Source organism: Pteropus medius, unplaced genomic scaffold (genome assembly GCF_902729225.1).
Source record: "Pteropus medius unplaced genomic scaffold, Ma_sr-lr_union100, whole genome shotgun sequence".
Lineage (NCBI taxonomy): Eukaryota > Metazoa > Chordata > Mammalia > Chiroptera > Pteropodidae > Pteropus > Pteropus medius.
This window is the reverse complement of record NW_024354875.1, coordinates 21,915,078-21,939,640: the sequence shown is the minus strand read 5'-3', so window position 1 is coordinate 21,939,640 and position 24,563 is coordinate 21,915,078. Positions and strand designations below refer to the sequence as shown.

The following is a 24,563-nucleotide window of genomic DNA, read 5'->3' as shown; positions in this document are numbered from 1 at the left end:
CATTTGGTATTTTTTCATTTTAGCCACCCTAGTGTGTTTAGAGAGGTATTGCATGTTGGTTTTAAATTGAATTTTCCCAATGAATAAGATGAGTCCTTTAAATATGTTTATTGGCCATTTGGGTATCTTTTTTTTGTGGAGTGTCTATTTAGTTCTTCTGCCTCATTTTTTATTGGGTTGTCAGAATTTTCCTTATTAAATTGTAGGTACTTGAGAAATATCTGTATTCTGAGTACAAGTCTTTTGTTGAATATATGTATTGTGAATATATTTCCCACTTCTTGGGTTGCTTTTTTATTCCCTTAATGGTATATTTGGATGAACAAAAGTTCTTAATTTTAGTACTTCCCAACTTAATACATTTTCCATTTATGGTTAGCATGTTTTTTCTAAACTATTTAAGAAATCTTTGCCAACTCTAAGGTCATGAATATGTTCTTTTACGTTTTCTTCTAAAAGCCTTATTTTTTGTCTTTCACATTTAGATCTTTAATACATCTGGAATTGATTTTTGTAAATGTTGAGAGGTAGGGGGTTAAGATTCATTTTTTCCGTATGAACATCCAATAGACCCAGGAGCATTTATTGAAGACTGTTCTTTGTACACTTCACAGCAGTGTGCCTCACCTCTGTCATAAATCAGGTGACCATAAATGTACGAATCTGTTTTTTGACTCTATATTGTTCATTGGCCTGTTTGTACATCCTTGTACTAATAATAACTGTGTTAATTACTACACCTTCATAATGGATTTTGATATATGGTACTTTAAATCCTCCAGATCTGTTCTGAAGATTCCCTTGGCTATTCTTTGTCCTTTGCATTTCTATACACATTTTTTAATCAGCTTGCCAATTTTCACATACACACACAAATCTTTTAGGAGATCAATTGAGATTGTATAAATCAATTTGGAAGAGTTGACATCTTTACAATTTTTTGTCTCATCCACCATCTAGTTTATGAGTGGTAGAGTTGGAATTCAGCCTTTGGTGGCCTTATTCAAAAGCCCAGCACTACTCTTGAGTTAAAGTATACCTTAGTTTGAGGATATGCTGTTTTCATTTCAATTATACTTTAAATGAACTTATTTTGTTGGTCCAATATAATGTTTTCTATAAGAATATCTTTTTAAAAGCTCTCACTGTATGGATATCTCTTATGTCTCATGTCTTTAATTGCCAAAGACAAGTAGTATTGTAGTCATATATTAGTGACTATTTCATGTATTATTGACCATTATATTTTGGGCCAACGTATTTAGATGGTACTTTTAAGACCAAGTGAAAAATTCTGTGCAGCCAAATTCTTACTGTTTTTCCTTGTGTATATGATAATCTGACCGTTTCCCCAAACCCCAGCTCCCATTCCCCATCTCCAGGCAAAAAGGAGAACTTTTCCTTCCCTCTTTCTCTAAGGGAGAGAAACTTTTTTTTCTACCTCTCCTAGCTTTCATAGAATATTATTGGGATTTTTCATTCAAGGACTTTCAAATAATTGTTCAGAGAATATGGATCCCTATGGAAGGAGATCATGCAATAAAATATAATGGAGAATTTCCCTTTCTTTTCCTGTGTGAAAGATTAGGCCGAAACAAAAATTTAAACAAGAAAAGCCTGACTTCTTTCACTACACCCTCCTCATTTAGCCTTCTACTCACATCAGGTGTTCCCTCCCTCTTCTCCACAGTGAGGCTGCTCATCCTGAGTTAGTTAGTTGCCTCCTATCACTGGAAAGCCCACCCAGATCTGCCTTAGGGCCCACCTTTGATGCTCTACCTCCTGTGCAGTAAAACTTCTAACCACATCAGCAAAGAATGCAGCGATCTAAACTGTGAGTTTGCTTTCTTGGGAGAGAGGATGCCTTCTTTTTGACCCAAACTTCAGGGAACTAAAAAGATTTTTTTCCCTCTAATTTTTTTTCTTCACTCTTTCTCTCCCTCCTTCTAAACTTTATCTTCACTTCTTTAAATCTTCTTTTTGTTTCTTCACGTCTTAGCCTAAAGAACTTTTCTTTAACCGGCAATAACACAAAAATGAATTAATATTTCTTACCTGTTGGAATTATTTCATTTATTCTAAATGTATTGCTGCTACTGTGTTTCAGGCAGTGCCATTGAACAGTTTTATAATCTTTGTTGTTAAAGAGTGGTGGATTGCTATTTTTTATTAAGAATTAAAAAAAAAATTTATGTAGCATTTTAAAAGAAAATTTCTTCTTGTATAATTGATCCTTTGTGAAACAACTATTTATCCTGCAGTATTAAAAACCCACAAATACATTCTTCTGTGTTATTTTTTGATAGTGGAGTTAAGTTTCTGAGGATTTTTCTTCCTTTTCCAGAACCACCTACACATGTTTTTATCTATTCTCTTCGAGCTATGTTGACATTGCAAGTGAAACTCTATTGGAGTTTTAAAATAAGAAATTTCGCTAGATGTAATTTTCTCATGCTACTATTGAAGAGCAATGATAGTAATACTTTCTGGTATTTTATCCTGTTCTTATATTGATGGGTGCTTTCTAGAAGAATTTTTATACTGCTTTATATGGAGAGGCATCAAAATCTCCTGGATGCTTCATATAATTCCAGTCTGTATCAGTTGGGAATTTTGTTTGGCTGAAAGTTACAGAACCCGATTATAGAAGCTCAGGGATTTATTTTTTTCATAACAGCAAGTCCAGAGAGAAGTAGTCCACAGCTGGTATAGCAGATTCTTAATATCAGCAGTGTCTCAGGCTCCTTTTGCTTTTCTTTTCTGCAATAGTTAGTATCTATCTTTCATCCTAATACTCACTACATAATCATAACAGCCTCCCTATTCTCTAGTTTCACATCCACATTCCAGGCAGGAAGAAAGAAGGAAGGAAAGACAAGGAAGAAGGGGCAGTGCCTATATGAAAAAGTAAATCTCGTTCCGGGATTCCCAGATTTTACATTATTGGCTGGAACAATGTCACTTGTCACTGAGAGCCTCAGAGATATAAAAACGAAGACCAATATTGTAACCCTGAATAAAAATGGATCCTGTTAGGAAGAAAATAAGGGAGGATGGATATTGGCACCTAGCTGTGTCTACCCCAGTCTTAAACTTCAGATGATAGACTCTCCTCAGCAGTGATAGCGAAAAGCACATCAAAAGTCCATCTAATTGTTGAACTCTGTAACCTCGCTTGTGGCCTGACATTAACAGTTTTCTTCTAATGAATAAGCTTGTAATCAAAAGAAAGAGCACTGCATTTGTGACCATGAATCAGGAGAAAAAGTACTCTCTTTCAAATCATTTTGTTAAAGATGTCAGAAGGAATTTTTCATAAAAGGTACAACAAATTTGTATAAAAATTATGTTGTATAATCATACCAGAAACTTGTGTGATGGTAGCTGGGGCCAGGAAAACAAGTAAAAAGATATTGCAAATACCCCCTCTATACACATACACCAAGGTTTGAAAATCCTCCCCCCTCTTTTTTTTCTATATACTTCTTTAAACTAGATATATATGCATTTTCTCTTGGGCTTTTGAAATGATTAAAATGGTTCTCAGGATGTAGCAGGAGTTAGGGCATGAGAGAGTCCACTGTCTACAGAACTCTAAAGTCCCTCAGAAACTTCCATGTTCCTTGCCTTGGAAAGAGAATCAAGTTTTTAAATGAAAAGAAACCTGTAGAATTGCACATATATCGTGATTGCATTTGTATAAAAATTGGATACAAACATGTATATGCATAGAACATCTTTAAAAGAATATAAAAGAAAACACTAAACATGAACGACTACCAGGGCTAAATACAGTGGGGATATTAGGGCTAAGTAGGAAATTTTAATTTTTACCTTATAGTTTTCTATACAGTTTGGTTCCACTAGTTTTTCCAGGACAATCATTTTACCTTATGCTAATTGCAATGCATAATATTTCATAGTGGAAGTAATATGTGCCATTCTGCTCAGACTTTAAAAGAGAATTCTGCATTTTTAAAAAACACTTCTTAAGCTAGACTTTGGCCATAGTATTTGAACTAACACTTAAAAATGTCATAATTTGATGCTACATCCAAGATATTTCTTCATATTGATATTGTTCTCACACTATTTGTCCTCTCAGAATCCTCATCGCCTTTGAAAACTTACCCTCAGAGGGTAATTGGAAAATCCACATATGTCTACATGGTTCGGCAGTTTTAGAGTTAAGAAACTATCCATATGTTGTACAATTTTAAGCCTAAATACAACAGACATTTCTTTCCTCAGTTTATTAAGGAATTTTCTTAGGAAAGAGAAGAATGCAAATCTTAACACTTAAAAAGATCGCATTGTTATAAATAATCTCTTTGCTATTTTTTTCCTTTTCTCTAATGAAGTCCTGATTGTTCACCTTCTCTGAAGAGACTGAGGTCATGTATTTTTTTTCTAAAGTTTAGATTCTCTGGTAATCCGTAAAAATTAACTTTATTTTAAAATGTTTTTTCAACCCTCTTGCTATTGTGAAGCTATCATTACATTATATATCAGACGTTTCTCCTGCACTATAAGGAATTTCATATCAAAATATATTATTTTAATATATTTTTGGTAACTAAATAGATCTAAAAGGCTTAACATTTTGATAACACTTATAAGCAATTTAAAAATGTCACACAATGTGGACATGAAATAATTTTTAAAACTAGGTGCTCTTAAATTATTTAACATGGAAAATTCTATTCAAGTAGCCATTACTCAGCCAAAAGCACTTTATAAGCTGAAGTTAGCCACTTTGAATTTCTCACTAGTAAGCATAAAATTGAGATGACCCAGATGACATTTACTTGTTTTAATACATTTTAATAATCCTTTATCTGTAATCTGTGGGACCAGATGTAGTTTGAGTTTTTCAGATGTTTAGAAATACAATATAGAGCTTATTCCTTAAAACTGGTGGTGCTTGGGGAGCATGCCATAATTAAACACATTAATATTTTTGCACAAATATATGAGTATTCACATTAAATAGGATAAACTTCAGTTTGGGTCAAGTTTGCTACCAAATGATATCAAGTCAGATTGGTTAGGTCACCGTATTGATTATGAAATAAACCTTTATCTTCAGAGATTTTTATATTATGAATATAAGATTTTGGACTGAAGTTCACTATGATGTTGGTCAGTTCTCTGGGTCTCAATCATCTCATATGCTAAAATGAGAAGTTAGACTAACAGATTATTTTTTTGTGTGTGTGGTGAGAACTTATTTTATTAAATTATTTTTCAATTACAGTTGACATACGATATTATATTAATTTCAGGTGCACAACATAGTGATTAGACATTTATATATCTTACGAAGTGATCACCTCGATACTTCTAGTACTCATCTGGCACCATATGTAGTTATTACAGTGTTATTGACTGAATTCCCTGTCATACTTTATATACCTGTGACTATTTTTATAACTGACAATTTGTTAGACTAAGTTAATTATATGTGAACTCTTCAGGTTCTAAATTAGAATATTATTTTAATTCCCTGATATAAGAAACAACACAATTAAATCAGTTTTATAATACCTCAGTTTAATAATTACTTAGTTTAGAGGCCCTCAATATTCTTGAAAGGTGAGCAGTAATTATTTATGATTTGTATATAAATATTAAAGAATGTTGATCAAAAAGTGTTTCCACTCGGTTTTCTATATCGTTAGAACCAAACTAGGTTTCAAGTTCATGAAGACAATTACTTTTTGATTACAAGTTTGATTTCTAGAATGTGTTCTAGTGCACAGTTCTTATGGTCATAATTAAAATTTGAACTATGCATAAATGGTGAGAAACTTTTTGTAGCCATCATGATTTTGCTCTGAAGACCAGAAAGAACAAATTAAACAGAGTTAGAGCAAGGTAATGGAAAGGGAGTCTATAAAACCTCGTTTTATTGCAGAGCCTCAATCTTGCAATCTTTAACATCTTTAAAAATGTTTTAAAAATAATATTATAAAATTTTAGCTGTCTCTTGTTTCCTTGACAGATATGGAAAACATGAATAAAAGAGACCGACCTTTCATCGCAATTCAGAAAAACAATAGCTCAGGTATATTTGTACTTTCAAGTCTGCTTTGTGATTTATGGTGGATTATGCATAATATAAAATTGAAATGTTGATTTTCGAAATTTTAATCATGGAAAGCTAATTTTTTGGGTTTCTCCAGTTTCCTCACCATAGGCATTTAAATCACCTTCGACAGCTGTTAGGACAATCTCGCTGTCCTTCACTGTCCTTGTCTTTTTTGGAGCCATCTTATAGTCATGTGATCCATGATATATTTAATAAATCTTAATTACTTCACATGGCACTGATTAGTTATTCATATTATTGAGGCAAATGTACATTTTCTGCTTGAATTACTCAGTTTATTGTACTTTATGCTACTTGGCCTTAAAGTACCTCATACTTATGTTTTACTTTTTTCAAAGTAGCTAATATACCAGACTAAGTATTTGGATAGAGAATGCCTGCACAAACATTTTATATCATTTTAATTCTGTTTAGCCTATTAAATTTTTTAGCTTTCAGTTTCAATCTGTTTTCAAATTTAATTAATTCTTTTTCAATTTTTCTAAGTTAGAAATACAGCTCTGACTTTAAAAAAATCTATTTCTTTAATTTGATTTATAATAATGTGATATTTAAATATTCACAGATGATGCTTAATACTTTTAAATAAAAAATGGTCACACTTGTATCTTGGCATAATAATTTTCTAAAGTTCTCAATATACTAACTTAGATGAAAGTATCTCTTTTATGCCCTTTTAGAAGTAATTTTATGCAAGGAATATATTGGAATATATTGATATAGCTTCAAATATACTATGAATGTTTTAATATATTATTTCTTGTATTTACTTTGAAATATTTAAAAATAAGACCTGAAGTCAGCATGTTGCCATAATTATATATTTTTTTGCCATAACTATATTTCGACTTCTAATAACATGATACTATTTCTTTGTCATTTTCTGTTTTTGATGAAAAACAGATAATCTGGTATTTCATGTGAAAAATGGAATAAGAAGCATCAAGTATAAGCCAGTAGACTATCAACAATTGCACGCATTAACTGAAGCAAAAAAATTAGCTTCTGCTTCTATAGAGCTAAAGGTTAGAAGTTGTGTGTATATCCGTGTGTGTGTGTGTGTGTGTGTGTGTGTGTTCTAGTTTTGGAAAATTGAATTGCTAAGAAGTAAAATGATAATAAAATGTAAATGTGAAAATAAATAACATTCTAAATAGTTTTTAGTGTCTTCCAACTATTAATAATAGTGAATTTATTGACTCCTCTCAGACACTATGCTATATAGTTTATATTTGTTACTCGCTTAATGTTCATAATAACCCATTAGGTTTGAATTCAACTTAATTTTTAGAAAGATTACTGTTTCATTTGCTTTCAACAATTTCTAACTTAATCTGAAAAATAAGAATTGCTAGTAAAAGTGCCAGCCATGGGTTATCTGATTGAAGACTCCCTCTGCAACACCATTCAAATGAGCCCTCAGATGCTTCTCTTTTTTAGAATTCTCTTTTTTGACTTGACCTAAGAAAAGGTGAATCTGGACTAGACTTGAAAGGCATTTATGTGCAAGTGATTGTGCACAGTATTTTAGGATCATGTATGGTTTAGGATTACTCATGCAATATGTTTCCCTCATGTGTAAATAATACAGTATATTATAAACAACATTTTCATTGCTTGGTTGCATTCAAAATCTGGTTTGGCAAAGCAACATATTAAGTAATTTATAAGTTTTCATTCATAATTAATATTTTTGTGTTATATATTGTTAATATATTTTTTAAAAGGCAATTGTTATAAATTCAAAGCACATCTGATAACTTTTTCTAGAGAAACTACCATATATCCATGAGCTATATCCCCTCAAACTAAGAAGAGCACCTAAAAAAGTAGGGCATTATTTGGTTCAAATATAACAAGTTTAATGTTATCAGGACATTCAAAAAATTTTTTGAGAAAACCACTTATATAACTATCATCCTAATAAAACACTTTTTATATTTCCGACTTCTGTTTTGACCCATTATACATGTACCACATATACACATACATATATAAGTATAAACATATACATACATATTTGATTTTCTCCCATGATAACATAGACATAAAATCCTGTATACTTTTCCTCCTAATATTTTTCCACATAATCTTTATGATATTTAATTACTCAAGTAAATAAATATTCATTTACTTGAGTATGCCTGGAAGATACAATGGTAACAAAATATACCCCTTACCCTCATGGAATGTACTGTTTGCAGGAGAATGGGAGAGAAGTCAGTGTTTCTCAAATAATCTCCAAAATGTTGCAAGAGAGGGGAAGAGAAGTCAGTATTTCTCAAAAAACTCCAAAATGATATTACGTTAAGTATAAACTTCAATAATAATAATAATAAAACATGCTGTCTGGTTTGTAATAATAGGGCTTGACCCCAATTGGGTGGGAAGCCTGTTCTGAGGAAGTGACATTGAAATTGGGATCTCAAGGCCAATAAAATTGAACTGACCATAAACAGGAGTGATGAGTACTCCAAATAAAAAAAGATGCATGCCTGTTCATATCCCGATTTTTGGATATTGGGATTATATCCAATTTTATGATATTGGAAATTATGCTTTAGTAAATGTCTTCATGCATAGAGTTTTCCACCCCCATTGGATAAATTCTCATAACTGGGATGTCTGGGCAAAAAAAGAATGAATGTCTTTTAGCTCTATCCCAAAGTATTGTTCTAATAAAGATGCCACCACAAACGTTTTTGTCTATGCCATTGGAATATGTACATGTATATTCAGATATATATACATATATAGTCCTAATATTATCCATATATTTATTTTGTTCATCCGTTCTTCTGTCCATCTGTCCATCCATCCATCTATCCATCCATCCACTATGCATTGAAAGGAAAAAAAAACAATTTCGGCTTAATGTGGAATAGTTGATGTTAAAATCAGTGTTTGGTCAAAGTGAATTTCCTTTTGATGATAGAATCACTATCAAAGAATAAACATTTTAAAATTTTAATAATTAATGTGGTTTTTAAAGTTTGACATTAAATGCAGGGATAATAATTTTCAGCATTGTCAGCTGCTAGGTTGCTTCGCTATTCAGTGTGCCATACATTTTTGAGGTTAAACAGATGATCACTTAAAACTGACATTATAAATAACATCAATAACCTTTTTGTTCATAGAAAATAATTCAAGAAGAAGCCTTTTAGTTACATATTTCTTAGAAATAACTTTATATCTGGGATTCATACTTTTGCAAATCTCAAAAAATCCTTTGTCTTCAGCTCAGCTACTGAAAATGGTTCACAGTCTGTAGCAATCATTTTGACAAACTTCTTACTTCCATTTTTAGTCTCCATAGTTTCATAATGATAAGGAATTGTCCTTTTAAAGCATTTTTGTAATATCTGTTGTTTTGAATTTTAGTTAGTGAGAACAAAATGTGTCTGGGATACTCCGTGATTTTCTAACACTTTCTTCTTTTCTTTATACAGTTTTTATTTTTTATTATATTTGGATTAAGGAAGATGTATTGAGAGTGTTGTTCTATATGATTTTTGGAGTCTTCCCTTCTCACTTAATTTGGAGATAGCAAGTTGACATTTTGCTTCTAATTTACTCCCATAAGGTGTGAATAATTTCCAACTATATCTTTTTTCTTGAGACTCGTGGCCTAAATAGAATTCAATGTCTAGAAATTAAAATATAATTCTTAAAGTTTATTTTGTTTAATGTTATGATTGCTAATATACCAAATAGTCTACACCAACTAGAATTATGAATATGACGTTATTTTTTTCTATTATTTAAATTTTTATAAAATATGTGTTGGATCAAGAAGAATATTTTATTCTTCTTAATATTACATAGTTAACATAGTCTCTCTTAATATTTGTATTATCTGTCCATTTTCCTATTTATTTTACTAATTAAATGTGCTTATTTTTTGCACATGAAATTAACAGCTTTAACAATCATTGTTAATTGTTACAGCACTTTACTCTGGCAATCTTAACTATAAACATACTTAAAACTGAGCAATAGAATCTTACCATTTAAAGCACATAGGGAGATTTTTGTTTCAAGTTATGTATAGAATACTTACCTATATTTGAAAAAAAATAACAAAAATTATTGTTAATTAACAATAAATTTAGAAGACTTGCCTGATTTGTATTACTGGTATTGTTATACTGATTAGATGTAATGATTACCTACGTGATCACTGTGTCATTGATCATGCGCAAGTCCTGGGATGCCAACTAAGACATTGATGTGGACAATGAGTAATCCAGTCTTTCAAAGGCTGAAACTGAACTTGAAGCTAAATAGCAAATTTGGGTTGAAAATTGAGACCCGAATTGAGTTTTGGTACATTATATGTTAACCGTTCATTCCCAATTTAAGTATAAAAGATATCTTTATAATTATTTTTATTTGAATTTCTTTGCTTAGCAGGAATAAGTATTCTTGACCAACTCAAGTATCAATCTACTAATTCTTTTTTTAAAATGTTATATTGTAAGCATATGCAAAATTAGAGTGAATGGCATCATTAATCTCCATGTAACATTACCCAGCTTCAACTAGGATCAACTCTTGGCCACTGTTTCCTCTGTACTCCCACCCACAACTTCCCCCTGTGCCAAATTATTTTTAAACACATCTCAGACATCATAATATTTCACCATAAATATTTTAATTTGTATCTCTTAAAGGTTATGGGGAAAAAAACCCATACCCTACAATACTATTACCATTAAAAATTTCTTAATTGTTTCTTAATAATTTCAGTTATCTAGTCAGTGCTAAGTTTCCCTGATTTTCCCCAATTTTTTTCTTAAAGTTTATTCAAATCAGTGTCTAAGTAAGATCCACATATTACAATTGAATTTTTATGTTTTTAGATTTCCTCCTCTATCTCCTTGTATTTTTATAGTTTACTTGAAGAGTTTGTATTGTTTGTTTCATAGTTTCTTACAGTCTGGATTTTGCCTATTACATCCTGGTTGTGTCATTTAACATGTTTTTTTTTCTCTTTCATTTCCAGTAAATTGGTAGTTATATCTAGAGACTTGATCAGATTCAGGTTCAATTTATTTTGGCAAGAACACTTATTGATGGAATTTTTGTGCTTGTCTTTTTCTATTACAAATAGTGCTGCAGCGAGTGAGCTTTGTTCATTTATCTTTGTATACTTTTGTCAATATAGATTTCAGATAGATTTCTATAAGTAAGAGCAAACCCATGTGAAAATTTGTTGTACACATCCAAATCCCATAGCCTCACAGAGTGTTTTGTTAAACATTTGAGTTTTTGTCAATCTGACAGATGAGAAATTGCAACTTAGTACAGCTGTTTTTTTTCTTTTTATTTATATTAACAGTTCTTTGTTGAGGTATAACTCACATATAGTAAAGTGCACAAGTGCACAAATCTTAATTGTACATCTCAATGGATTTTAACAAATATATACACACATAACCAACACGTACATTGTCCAATAGTTATTGTTTATATCTCAAGTTAGATCATCTGGCCCAAAGGCCTTTTATGACATTTCGAGGTGCTTATTTAGGGTTTTATTATCTTGGATCATCGCAATAAACCAAATAGGAAACATCTAGTTTCTAATTCTTTTATAAATTTATTATTTTTGTTATTTTAATTTCATCAGCATTTTGAATAAATCATCATCCACCTTAAATATTGATTTCATATGGCTCATTGCCTAGCAAAATGAATTGGAATCACCTAGACATCTCTATATTGATAAAGATACAACTTTGAATCTTTTTGTTCTTTTCAGATTTTATTTTTCTTCATTTTTGGCCTGAGGATAGAAGTGGAGTCAATGGGTGAATTTACAAAAAATTAAGATGTTCTGCAAAATATTGGAAGTGTCTAGTGAAAAATAGTAGCTTTATTTTGACTTTTATAGTCTATTTAATTGGTCTTTCCCCAGGCCCAAAGGCAGCAGCATTGATTTTCTTTTAAGCTGTAAAAATGTGTCTACATCCTTCACCAATGTATTTTAATTTTTTTGTATGACATAGACCAAATATGTCAAAGAGATCTAATTTCAAAAGTTGTGTCTGCTGCAACAAACTTTAGAGACTGTAGATGACAAATAGTTGGAATGAGTTTTAGGTATTCTTAAAGCAAATACTAGAGTGTCAGATTTTAGAAATACTATGCATTTTTATTTTTTCCCATAGATAAAATAGAGATTCTGAATGCATTCCTGCAGTGTCCAGTTCTTATTTAAATGTGCTTTTCTTCTAAATTCATAATTGTAGCACTCTTAATATCTCCTAAAGAAAATATTTGACTTTTACTTTGTGTTTTTTTAAGTTATTTTTTTTCTTGCAGCCCTAATTTTGAGTCAGTATCCAGAACTGCGGAAAGATAAACTCAAGGTTAAAGTAATCAGGGAATGACAGCTAGAAATAGCATGCATTATAAAGAGTCCTTTTAGAACTTATCTTCTGAAGGTTTTTTATCTTCAGTATTGATCTGTTAAAGCATTCGGGGTACTAAGCATTCTAGTAGCAGAGAAAATATAAAATACATGTATTTCATCAAGTTTCTGATTTGAGAGTAGCACTTTGGTTAAAAGTATTAATATGGAATACATGAGTTCAACATATACACATGAGTACCAGGCAGAGTCTAATGTGGAAACAGATACTACTTGAGGAGGTCTCTGATGAGTAGAGGGGTCTTTAATTCAGGAAATGGTTACACAGGTGATGGAGCTGAGAAGCCAAACAGGACTGTGAAGCAATACAGGGATTAAGAACAGGAAGTCACTGCCATGTCAGAGTGACATTTAGAAAAAGCAAGGCTGTACCATTTCCTATGAACCAAGGTTACCTAGAGATAGCTGGAACTGTAGTAGAACTGTCAAGAAAAGTTGGAGCAAATGAAGAAGATGCTTTGGCTTCTTTCCTCCCTCTCTTCAGTCTCCCACTGCCAGTGTCTCCTTTTGACAGAATGCAGCTGGAAACCAGCTGAGGGGTGTCTGAGAAACACAGGCTGCTCTTTGATATGGAGCAGATTAGTGAGAAGGCCAAGAAAGAATTTTAAGGCAAACAAACCCAGGCCTGATACAACTTGTCAACAGAAACCTCAAAGTACTAATTATATGTTAAATTTTTTAAAAAGTCATAAAATTTAAGGAAAATTGAAATTTAGTTAAAAATTTGGGTTTCAATGCTACCTGATATTTCACTATTTCTTTAAGTATCTTCAAATAAATATTTGCCTAAATTCTTTTTAGCAATTTATTTATGAAGTCATGGAATCGAAAGATTAAAATTGGATATTCGAGGTCATATTTCTAGTAGGTGTTGAAGTTGGGACTACAGCCAGGCCTCCCAACAGTTTATCCAATGACCTTTTCCCGTCCTATGCTGAAGGGCCAGATAAAAACCAATTCATGCACCAAGATTCTACATGATTCTGATGTTTATGAGCTTTATAATCTTGACCAAGTCTTTTAACGTCTCTGAACTTCAGTGTCTTCATCTGTAAAATGGGAGTAATGATGCTCATGATGCCTGGCAGGAAAAATGTACTGAAAGGTAAAAAGCTCTTAATATGGAAAGCTCTTAAAATTTTTTCTGGAATTGTAAAAATTAATATATTATGTATTGTATGTACGGAAAATAGAATTACTTTACCTTCGTTTTCATAAATAATGTTAAAAACAGTTCTTAAATTGATCAATATTCCAAATCATTTTCTCTTTCACCTCCCAGCTTTTTGTTTAACAAAGTACTACTTTAAGGAGGATTTTGTGTTAAAAGATAAACTAATAGTATTTAAAAACGGTAAGTATTTAACTTAGAAAATACAGATTAAACATTTCCATTGAGGAAAACACATTTTTAAAATATATTGAATAGGCTCCTCTTTTCTTCTAAATCTAGATCAGAAAAGCAGTGCAGACTTCAAAGATATCTAAGGAACAAACACTAATAAAGCAACACAAACAAGTGTGGTGGCAGGAGCATCAAAGGCTAAATGAAGTCAGGTAAGAGCTGAAGAAAATTTTAATAAGAGCACCTAGGAATTACTAAGATTTGCAGTTATTTAGTTAGATAGTCTATAATTGTCTAGTAAACAATAATAATAAAAATTTAAAGTTATCATTTGGAATTTAATAGATATATTAATATGGATTTCGCTTTTCTTAGGGGGAAAAAAAGACACTATTTTCTAATCACTTTCTCTTCTGCACTCCCATTCATACTAGCAATACACCTAGCACAAGGGCAAGCATCCCATCATATTCATCTTTTCATTGGAGGATACATAGCAGGAAATGTATAAATGATTTCAATAAATTAATGCATAAATAAACTAAAGGGTTCAAGTTGTTCAGTAATTTCTAGATGTAGCTGTATCATGACTAACATTCAATTTGTATTTTTGACTTTGTTATTATTTCCAGCAGTCACTTCAAGATGAATTAAAACTAATGATTCTATACTTGATCTTAACTGTAATTTTTGAAAAATAAAATTCAAAAGTCAAGGCAAAAAGAGAAGGCAGGTGTGTTCTCCCTCCATTTGAGGTACATATACCAGTTGATGATCATTATATTTACAAAGTATGCTTTTTAAGTGTATATTTATATCAAAATAGTTAACTTTTGTTGTCTTATTCTAAGTCAAATCTCCCAATACCATTCACTTTAATTTTGATGTAGGTGCTTTTTATAGTAATAGGAGTTTCTTATTCTGGCAAGAGATTCCTACAAGTAAAAGGCTTGTGATTGGAAGTGCTTTTACATCACAGTATAACTTAAAACATGGAAAAATGAGATTATATAGACTTTGTTGCCATACTGCTGCTAAGAAAACAAATCAGACCCATCTTATCCCTCAAAAAGTTATCGTTTGTGGAAAGTTTGAATCCATTAGAAAAAGTTTTTCTTGAAAATTTGCATAACTTGAAACCTGATAAAGAAAGCTGTTAGGAGGTTTTAATTATGGTGCTCACTGATGCAAGCTCAAATGTGAAGGAACACATGAGTGGTTTTTTATCTTGGCTGTTCCATACTCTTTAACAATGTGTATATTAAGCATGTTCTTGGAAGCTAGATAGAGAAGATACATCATTGGCTATGGAGAAAAAATTTTACTATATATATATATATATATATATATATATATATATATACTATATATATATAATTTTTTTTTTTTTTATTGACCTGGAATGACACAAAGATGATGGAAATGAGGAACTTATAAGGGCTGAATATTGGACCAAAAAAGGAATTCCAAGAAAAATTTTTGTGTTATTCTAGAAAGTAGGCTAATTTCAATATATGTTCAGTGAAATTAAGAAATAATAGTGAAAGGAGGACAGTTAGAGTGTGGCTAGATTTGTGGAGAATTTAGGAACCATCAGAAAATCAGGAGTTTAAGCTCTATCTTTAAAAGTCTATCTTCCCTTTTAATAAAAAAATTAAAAGTAAAGTATTCTTGTGCATCACTATGAGAGGCTCCATTTGAGAATCTCAGGCCTGTAGAAAGTAAGGGCCTCAGTTTGGTTGGGTAATTTAGCATGTACCAGGTACTATGTTAAGTACTTGGCATGCTTTATTTTATTTACTCCTTACAATGACCCTGCAGAGGTCATTTAGGTATCAATGCTATCTCCACTTTACAGATGAGAATCTTGAGGTTCAGAGGATTAGTTATTTGCAGAAAGCAAATCAGCTAGTTTATTTGAAGGTGATATTGGAGCTCTTATCTTTAACTCCTGTTGTCCATGAACTTGAAGTAGAGCAGCTTTTTGTTTTTTCCACAGAGTCCCATTCATAGTACCTGAGATCTAATTGGTTTAGCCTTTGTAGAAAAAAATGATTTTGCCAAACTTTAATGCCTTGAAATCTGTACTAAGGAAACAAGTCACATAAAATTTTCAAATATGAAATTATATTTTATATTTAAATTTATAAAATTATATTAGTAATTGATATGTTTTCTCAAGCTACACCTCTTGAAGACTGATATACTTCCCCAGGGTTCCTTGCTCCCTTGTTTCAGAATGGCCAGTTTAGAGGTTTAAGAGATAGTTATTTATATTGGTCATGTGATAAAGAGTTATAATTTTTATTTTAATAAGAGGTTTTGATTAATAAAGTTTGTGAGGGCTTTTGGTCCACCTTACTACTTTTACTATAATGCCTACAAGGGATGTTTTTAACCAAATCTCTGTTAGAAATATATGTAGTCTCTTGCTCACAATTTTAGTTTTAAAGCATTATTTTAAAAATATCACCTTTATACAAAGCGTTTCATAGGGTTTTACCAACAATTAAATGTTGTCTGGAAATGTGTCTTTAAAGATAAAATTGAGACCAGTATTTAAACCATGTGACTTAGGGCACTGGAGAACTCTCTCTGAGCCTAGCTACTGAACTCATTCCTTCGCCAACAGTTGTGAGACTTCCTTCTCTGGCCTCTGTGTACGCTCACTTGGGAAGACTTTTAATAGTGAGAATCGGATCAAATAGCTGAGTCTAAAATGTCTGCGCTACTGAGTTCCTCCCTTGTTGGAGGGCTAAAGCTTTGGCCTTCAGCCTGCTCTGGTGTCCTAATTTTCTACAGCTCTCCTGGTTGGTAGTTCCATGTATGGAACTAACAGATTCACTTGTTATGCCTTTCACAACCCAAGTTTCTTTGCTTATTGTTTGCTTAAATGGCTTCTGATTTACCACTCTCTTGTACCCCATGCTTCACTTGTTTTGCCAAAATTAGTAACTAAGTGGTTGCTCTAGAAATCTCAGGAAGCTCCGGGTAATTGTTGATGTTCTGAGGAGACTGATTCTACACCTAGAATGTGGGCACCATCCTGGCAAGGCCGAAGACCTGTACTGAGAATAGACTCCTGAGAGCTAAAAACACCCTTCTCTGGGCTGGTTTATCTTGCAGGTAGTTGCATTGCAACTAGGCATATCTAGGAAGTAGATTAATATATCATCCAGGCAAAAGGTCACACAAAAACTCAAGAGATTTTGTAGCCCCATCATATTCAGTGGTACCAGAGGAAAGGCCAAATAACATTAGGAGGCACTAAAATTTGCAGATTTAGACACAGAAAGTTGCCTTACATTCAATTGTCCCCTCTTCAGATCTGGAGGAGGTTGCATGTACTACAGAGTTCTAAGAACACCTGGAACCTAGTCTAGCATGTCAGTGATAAATAGAACAGGGTTCTCTTCTCCAGAGTTATCATTTTTAATATCCTATGTCTATTGCAATTTTAATCTATATTTTCTAAATCATCCTACAAAAGAGAAATATTCTTCCAGGTATGGCTAATAGTGGATTTCATGGTCCTGTAAATTAGGGAAATATATTTCATTCCCTTTTAGAGAATCTCAATGCATTTTATCATAATCAAGTTTCTGGGAAATCCACACCATAAAAACTTGTCTGATTTTGTTTAGTTTACCATTTCCCATATTTCTTTCCCTAGCATCTCCTTGACATTACTGTTTTATAGAACACAATTTGGGAAATATTAGCCGGCTTTCACAAGCTAGTCCCAGATTCTTGTAGTTCTTGAGGACATAAAAAATGCTTCTGGATTTTTTGGGCTCTCAGGACAATTAGAGAAACAAGCTAGTCTTTTCTGATGACTCAGGATTGTTAATCTATGAAGCCAGGATGGAGCTTACTAGAATGGTTACATACAAAGTAGCAGGTTGATCTGTACGAACAAAGCTACTTCTATTTGTTTGTATGTTCTACCATGGCTTTCTGGGTACTGACAATATAAGGGAATTGAGCTGGATGGTTTATAAGTACTATGTTTTTGTTTAAGCAAATCCATTATGAAATAACTTCTGGTTTTACTCCACCGTTATACATCCATCCTCTCTTTAACAGTTTCAAATTTAGTCTTAAAGATACTTCTGGCAAAAACTACATGCTGGAAAAATACATGGTGAAGTATCATCTATAATAGCACCCCTCCTTTATATATATATATAAAAAAACCCTGTCCCCTGTAAGTGAATTGGCTTAGAAGATGAGGGCACATATAAAAAATAATTGATAATTGTGAGAATTATTTAGATATATCTTAAAAAATTATTCAAACCCCCACTATAAAATGGTAAATGTGCCATAATTACAACTATTTAAAATATACAAGCATGTAGACAAGTGCTAGAAACTTATAGAAAAATGAAAATAATCATGGAATTGAAGTGTTGTAATTGTTGCTATTTTAAATTTTATGCCATTTTAATATTGTATTTTAAAAATGATAATAAATCAAAACTATTTTCTAAGATTTCATTAAATCTGCCATAAGCAAGGGATAGACTACAATATTTTGGGATGTCCATTTAGAGCTGGTTATGATTTTACTCTAAAAATGACTATATTTAAATAATATCATAAAAGATCATAAAGATTTGTTACTTTTATTTGTGTATAAAAATAAAGTATATCTTTTCTCCCATTTTTCTAGTTCAGGACCTCATCTTCTCTTAACTTTTAAAATAAACTCCTTGTTGGTCCTGTTTTACCTGATCCTCTCCTCCTCATTTTCCATTTTTATTGATCACCCCTCTTTCCAGCCCATCCTGCATCCTGCTGCCTTGGGAATTTTTCTAAAACACAGATCTGCTGAACAGGCTAGTAGTGCTTGCCTTTGTTCACGTGTTACTTCTACCTGAAATGTTCACTTATGTTTCTTTCTAGCTCGGTGTCTAGCCCTTGCAGGAAATTCAGTTTTGTCTAAAACATCTACAGAGATATTTGGTCTATGCCAAGAGGTCCTTGATAATTATGTACATAATTAATATAAACCCTGCTCTTCTGCACAATTCCAACCTAGACCCATCTATCTAACCCCATTTGACATTACCAGGTAGTCTACTGAGGCAAGAAGGGTTATTATTGGCAATATAGCCACAATATAATTATTGGACCAATAAAACATGATAACATTTTTTATGTATTAATCCCGTAAACTAAAAGTAGAAACAAATATTATGGACTATTGGAACCCAGGGACATTTTGTAAGCATGGACGTTTTTGACAGGACCAAATATCAAAGACCATTTGACATGGACCAAATATACTCATGGACATTTTGCACAGAACTGTATTTCAAGGACCTTTTGGTGTGGACCAAATGTCTCTGGGCATTTTGGATGGGACCAAATGTCTGCTAATTGTGTCTGGGAAGTACCTAATCCATGTTAAGAATTTAGTATATGGTCTACATAAATAAACAAGTGGATAAAACCACATTAGATTAAATTTCTACTACTAGTTATTTTTTAAACCTATACATGTTTGTGATTATAAAAATGATTGAGATAATGTCTATTTCAGATGTAAAATGGAATTTGAAATAAAATTTTTTCTCAATGAAGAGAGCATTGGAAATGAATGTCTTTCTGACCTTACAAATTTCGGTGAGTTTTTTTTTTCTTTTTTTGATCCTATATTTAAAGGGGAGTTTTGTTTTGAAGATGAAAGTGGGCCATTCACTTCATGTTCTTTTAATATTAACTGCTCTTTTTTTTTTGGTAAATGGATCCAAAAATAAATTTGTACTCTAAGAAACTGGTTTTGAAGAAACTTAAAATAATGTGTTACCTTGATTTAATTTTGTTTCACCATAGAACGAGAGCTATCAGAACAATGGTGCATATATCTGAAAAATGTGATAAATCCTATTCAGCAACTGAGAGCAGATTTAAAATATAGACAGCATCACATTTCGCAGAATTCACATTCACATACTCAGTTAAACTCAGTGAAAGTACTGGAAGAGGTTAGTATATTACCTTTACTTTTAATAATCTAATAGTTCATTTATGTTCCAACTAGAACAGTTTGAGATAACAAACATCTGTGTCTCATGTATTTTAATGAAAAGTATAGCAAATGTGGTCTACTCAATTTCTTAAACATCCCTGAAGCTGTCTAAGCGTGCTCATTTCTCATCTGGAATGTTAAAGTGGCCACATAACTAGTCTCTCTGCTTTCATTCTTGTCCCTCCTCCCAGTGAATTCTGGGATCTACCTTCAGTGCAGGGGGATCAAGTCATGCACCTGGTCTCCCCTCAGGGCTCCTGCTGGGCCATAATTCCTCCCTATACATCAGGCTCCTCTCTGCTTCTTCAACCTCATCTCCTACCTGACATCCCCTTTCCTCCTAGATATTGTCCCACTGATGCTTCCTCACACATGCCAGGCTCCTTCATGTCTCAAGGCCTTTGCACTAGCCATTTCCTCCATCCCACCGATGGCACTTTTTGACCTTTAGATCCTCGCTTAAAAGACCTCTCCTCTGAGAGGCCTGTCCTGATCACCCACATGAGAGAAGCCACAGTCACTCCCTATTATCTCACCCTGTTTTTACATTACTTACCTCTTCCTGATACTTAGCTATTTTTCATTAGTTTATTTGACTACCTTCCCTGACTAGAGTATTAACTCCATGATCATAGTTGCACTACCTGTAGGCTTACAGGTGATTTTTTTTTTTATTCTATTTTTCAGTTATTCTCTACTAGTGTTGTTATATTGCTTTCATAAAATATTAAAAATCCCATGCCCAGCTTGAGATTTGAGCAAGGATGCAAGGGAAGGAAGGGGTGATTGAAACAGGACAATCTGATAAGCTCTCTGTCTTACCACAAACAAAGTCGAAACGTGGGTGTAGAGTGGCTAGGAACCCCCTGTATTTCCGAGGCCCATTTTTGGATTATGTGTCTGGAAGCTCCCTGATAAGCTCTGCCTGGCTGTGGTATCTCTTGAGCCCTCTTCTTCAGATCCTCAAGGGATTTTCTCTCACCTTATTTTTCATCACTTATTGGCTTTAGAGAATAATTCCTGAAACTTTAAGTATGAATATTGGATGAATCACAATTATTTGCATGCTACTTATTTTAAATGTCTTATAGGTTGACTCTGTGAAAGAACAATTGAAAGCTGTCTTTGAAAAACTTAGTCTGGAGCAACAGAAATTAGAAAATAATCTTTCAGAGTGGAATATAAAAGTAAGTGTGACACAGATAGTAATTTGTTTATGTGTCATTTGTGTTAAATAAAACGATCATATAATTTTTTTTTTTTTTAGATACTAGACCATTCTTCAGAAGAAAAGAATAACCTGCTTAGTGAACTTCCCATGGAATTAGAAACTTTGGAATGCCCATACCCTGATTTGAAATCTTCCATTTGTAACGAGTTCTGTAATTTTACAGAGAAATATCAAAAGAAACTTCAAGATTTTGATCTGCAGTTAGAAGACATATACAGGTAATAAGATGAAACTACTTGAATTATATAGATTTTTGCCACTAAATTTTTCTTTTTGCGGGAAGTTAGTATACTTCTGATTTACTGTTTTCATAGTTACTATGTGATTGGAATACAGTCAATCAATAAATATTTAGATTGACTATTTGTTGGAGAGGTTTTTTTTTTCTTCAAAATAATTTCCCTGCAATAATGGTTTCAAAGATTTTTATAAGGTCGAAACATGATGAAAATAGCCCTCTCCTTGAGCTTTTACCCTCTCAGATAAGAAATATTAACAAACATGAAATTTCAATAACTATGAATTTTCATTTCAAGATGTGAAGCTCCTTTTCAGTGGAAATTTACAGATCAGCACTAATAATTGGTTGCAATGGAAAATGTAGCCACGGAATTATGTCATTTGTAATACACTGTGATTTTCTCTTACAGTAAACATAAAGTATATTTTGTTAATTTTCAAAAACATGCTAAATGTTTTTAGAAAGTGTACTTTTGGTTTTATCCTGAGAATGATAATTCTCTTCTGAAAGACAAGCATAATGTTAAGTGATTTAAAATTCAGTTTTGGCCGGGTCTGCCTCTGTGTAAATTCTGTTTTAAAATTTATTTAATGAACAAAGTCAGAAGTGCCATTGTGGGTCACATCAACAGTTTACCTCATGTAATGTTCAGCAGATAAAGTTTCTAGGGAATATTTTGTAGGAAGAGATGGTTTTACTCTATCATATAGACCTCGAAATTTCTCCCTAAGAGTATATACTTAAAAAGACAGAAAAAATATTGAAAGGACACATTCATAGTGTCCTTTTACTAAGGGCTGTCACTTTGAAAAGGAAGAAAAGAAATATGACAAATATCCATATTTCTTAACATTCCTTAATGAAATGCCTATAAGTGAAACTCCTTTATATAAAATTACTACTGTTAAGAAATGAATAACAACAAGGAAAACCTTAAATCCTACCAAGTAGTTCTCTATTTTATTAGCTTTTTGATCCAAAGCCTTCAATCACTGCTTCCACATGTCTCAGCACACTCGGAGAGGCAATCCTAGGTGAGGCCTGCCTGAGGCTTTCCCCATTTAAGCTTTTTTCTTACACCTCTGTGGTGATGGTCCGTCTTCCTCCCTAATAAACACCTTTCAGTCTCCTAAGAACCTCCTCTCTCCCTGCATTTTTGCCTTCCTTTTTGCCTTCTACCTTGCAATAAAGTTGAGGAAAAAATTAATAATAAATTATTTATATGTGTTGATTGATTAATTTCACTTTAATTGAAACGCAGTCACAATGAAGTGTTAACTCAACCATGCACTTAGTTTAAGTCTCTAATTGTAAACTAAATATCCTCTCTCGCCTCCCCATCGTAACCTTGTTTAAGAGATTTTGGAACTTATCAAGCAAGAGGGAGAGGGTTTTATTTTGATATTTTTGTTGTGTTTTTTCTTTTCTTTTTTGAGAGGTTCATTATAAGTAGGCTGATTTTGGCTGTGAAGAAGGTAAATCTGACCCTGTCCTTTTAAAGCAAGTTAGTTGCCTCATGACCTTTTTTTTCCAGATCGCATTTTGTCCCCCTAGCAAAGGTAGCTGAGTTTATAGTGTTTCTAGATTAGCAGCTCCTAAACATGGAGAAGCTTGCCCTAGCAGTCTGTAATGCCTCCTTTCCTCTAGGACCCATACTTCACAGCCCGTTTTCCTACATTCCTTTTAATCTGAACTTAATTTCTGCTCTTCCTTCATACAACACTGTACCCTTCAGAAAAAATTGACATTTCACAGCTCCATTGGCATTACTGAAGACTGAGAAAATAAGATGAATACACATCACGTGCTAAGGGAAGGACCACTGAGGAAAAAATACCATAGGAAGGCTTGATGGAGGAACCGAAATTCACATGGTGTTTGAAGAATTGGTAGGGTTAGAATAAGACAGAAAAGGGGTTGGGAGGACATTCTAAGAAGGAATATTAAATATCTAGACTATAAACCCTTTGAAGACAAAGTAATTTATTAGCAATATTTATATCTTTAGCATCTAGGATATCCCAGTGCATAACAGCTTTTAAATAAAAGATTGTTCAATTGAGTTGAATTAAAGATAAAAACAATAAAGATGAGAGTGGCAAGGCATATTATGGGGGCAGTAGGAATCTATTTTGGCGGAATATAGGTTCACAAATCCTTGTTTAGTAGTCTGCTTACCTTACCGCATATAATCATCCAGGATAAATTTTATAAAATTAATGATGTTTTACTTGATGGATATTTATTGGGTAACCCCTAATACACAATGGTCTCTGCTGAGCTCCTTAATAAAGGGTTCACCAGACAGAGTAGACCAGAAAATGGCTTTTCCTTTAAGAAGGCTTGGAATATGAAGCAGCCTATACACGTGTACCCTGAACAAATAAAAAATACATGCAAACATCAACGAAGAGACTATTTTATAAATATGCTGACAGTGAATGATGAAGCATCAAGAAAACTGAATGAAATTTCAGGGGCAGTTTCACTGAAGAGAAAGTGAGTAAATGGACTATTTTGAATAAATACAAAGATAGTGGGCATCTGCAGTCTGGCTGGTGTGCATTAAGGCATGCAAACGTCCTGTTCTAACTAGCACAATGAATTATATGTTGAAATGTTGTTATATTAATTGGTCTTCTAGTTTGCCAGTATCTGCCATTATTTCGATATAGCCATTTCCCCTTTTGGTTCCAGTTATTAGGCTTCGTAAGAATTCACATAGATTGCACATGCATGTACACAATTGCACAAGTAAATGTGTGCATATATTAAACAGATGCATACCACTATGACATAAGAAGGTTGAAATATGTGGAAGACATTTTTAAACTATAAGTTTTCATTGGGCTAAAGGCAGTGGACATTATGGTTAATCCCAACATTTATTTTAATTCTCTCTATTTTATAGCAGCTCACTGGTTTGGCTTAAAATGACTCCATCCCCAGATCTAAAGGTAGGCCCAGGTGGGAGGTGCATACCAGTCAGTAAATATATTTTCTCAGGCCACAATGACTAGCTCATGGTGGTCCAAATCAGGACAAAGCTCAGAACTTTTGTTAGATACAAAAGGAGTAGCACCTTTTCTTCCCTGTAGTTGTACCAAGAAAGTCCGTCGCTGTGGTTTCTGCTGGCAGCTGTCCTGTGAATGATGGAA

General features: G+C 32.8%; 1 protein-coding gene across 1 annotated transcript in view; it reads left to right on the top strand.

Annotated features, from left to right (window-relative positions):
* The first annotated feature begins 490 nt into the window (after positions 1–490).
* CCDC148 (coiled-coil domain containing 148) overlaps positions 491–24,563 on the top strand; it is a 148,581-nt gene continuing 124,508 nt past the window's right edge. Inside the window, exons 1-9 of the mRNA XM_039855433.1 lie at positions 491–643; positions 1,691–1,834; positions 6,005–6,067; positions 7,016–7,137; positions 14,005–14,108; positions 19,445–19,527; positions 19,738–19,889; positions 21,025–21,120; positions 21,201–21,382. Of these exons, the coding sequence (XP_039711367.1) occupies positions 1,771–1,834; positions 6,005–6,067; positions 7,016–7,137; positions 14,005–14,108; positions 19,445–19,527; positions 19,738–19,889; positions 21,025–21,120; positions 21,201–21,382 (866 nt within the window). The 5' untranslated portion in view covers positions 491–643; positions 1,691–1,770. The remainder of the gene's footprint in view (positions 644–1,690; positions 1,835–6,004; positions 6,068–7,015; positions 7,138–14,004; positions 14,109–19,444; positions 19,528–19,737; positions 19,890–21,024; positions 21,121–21,200; positions 21,383–24,563) is intronic.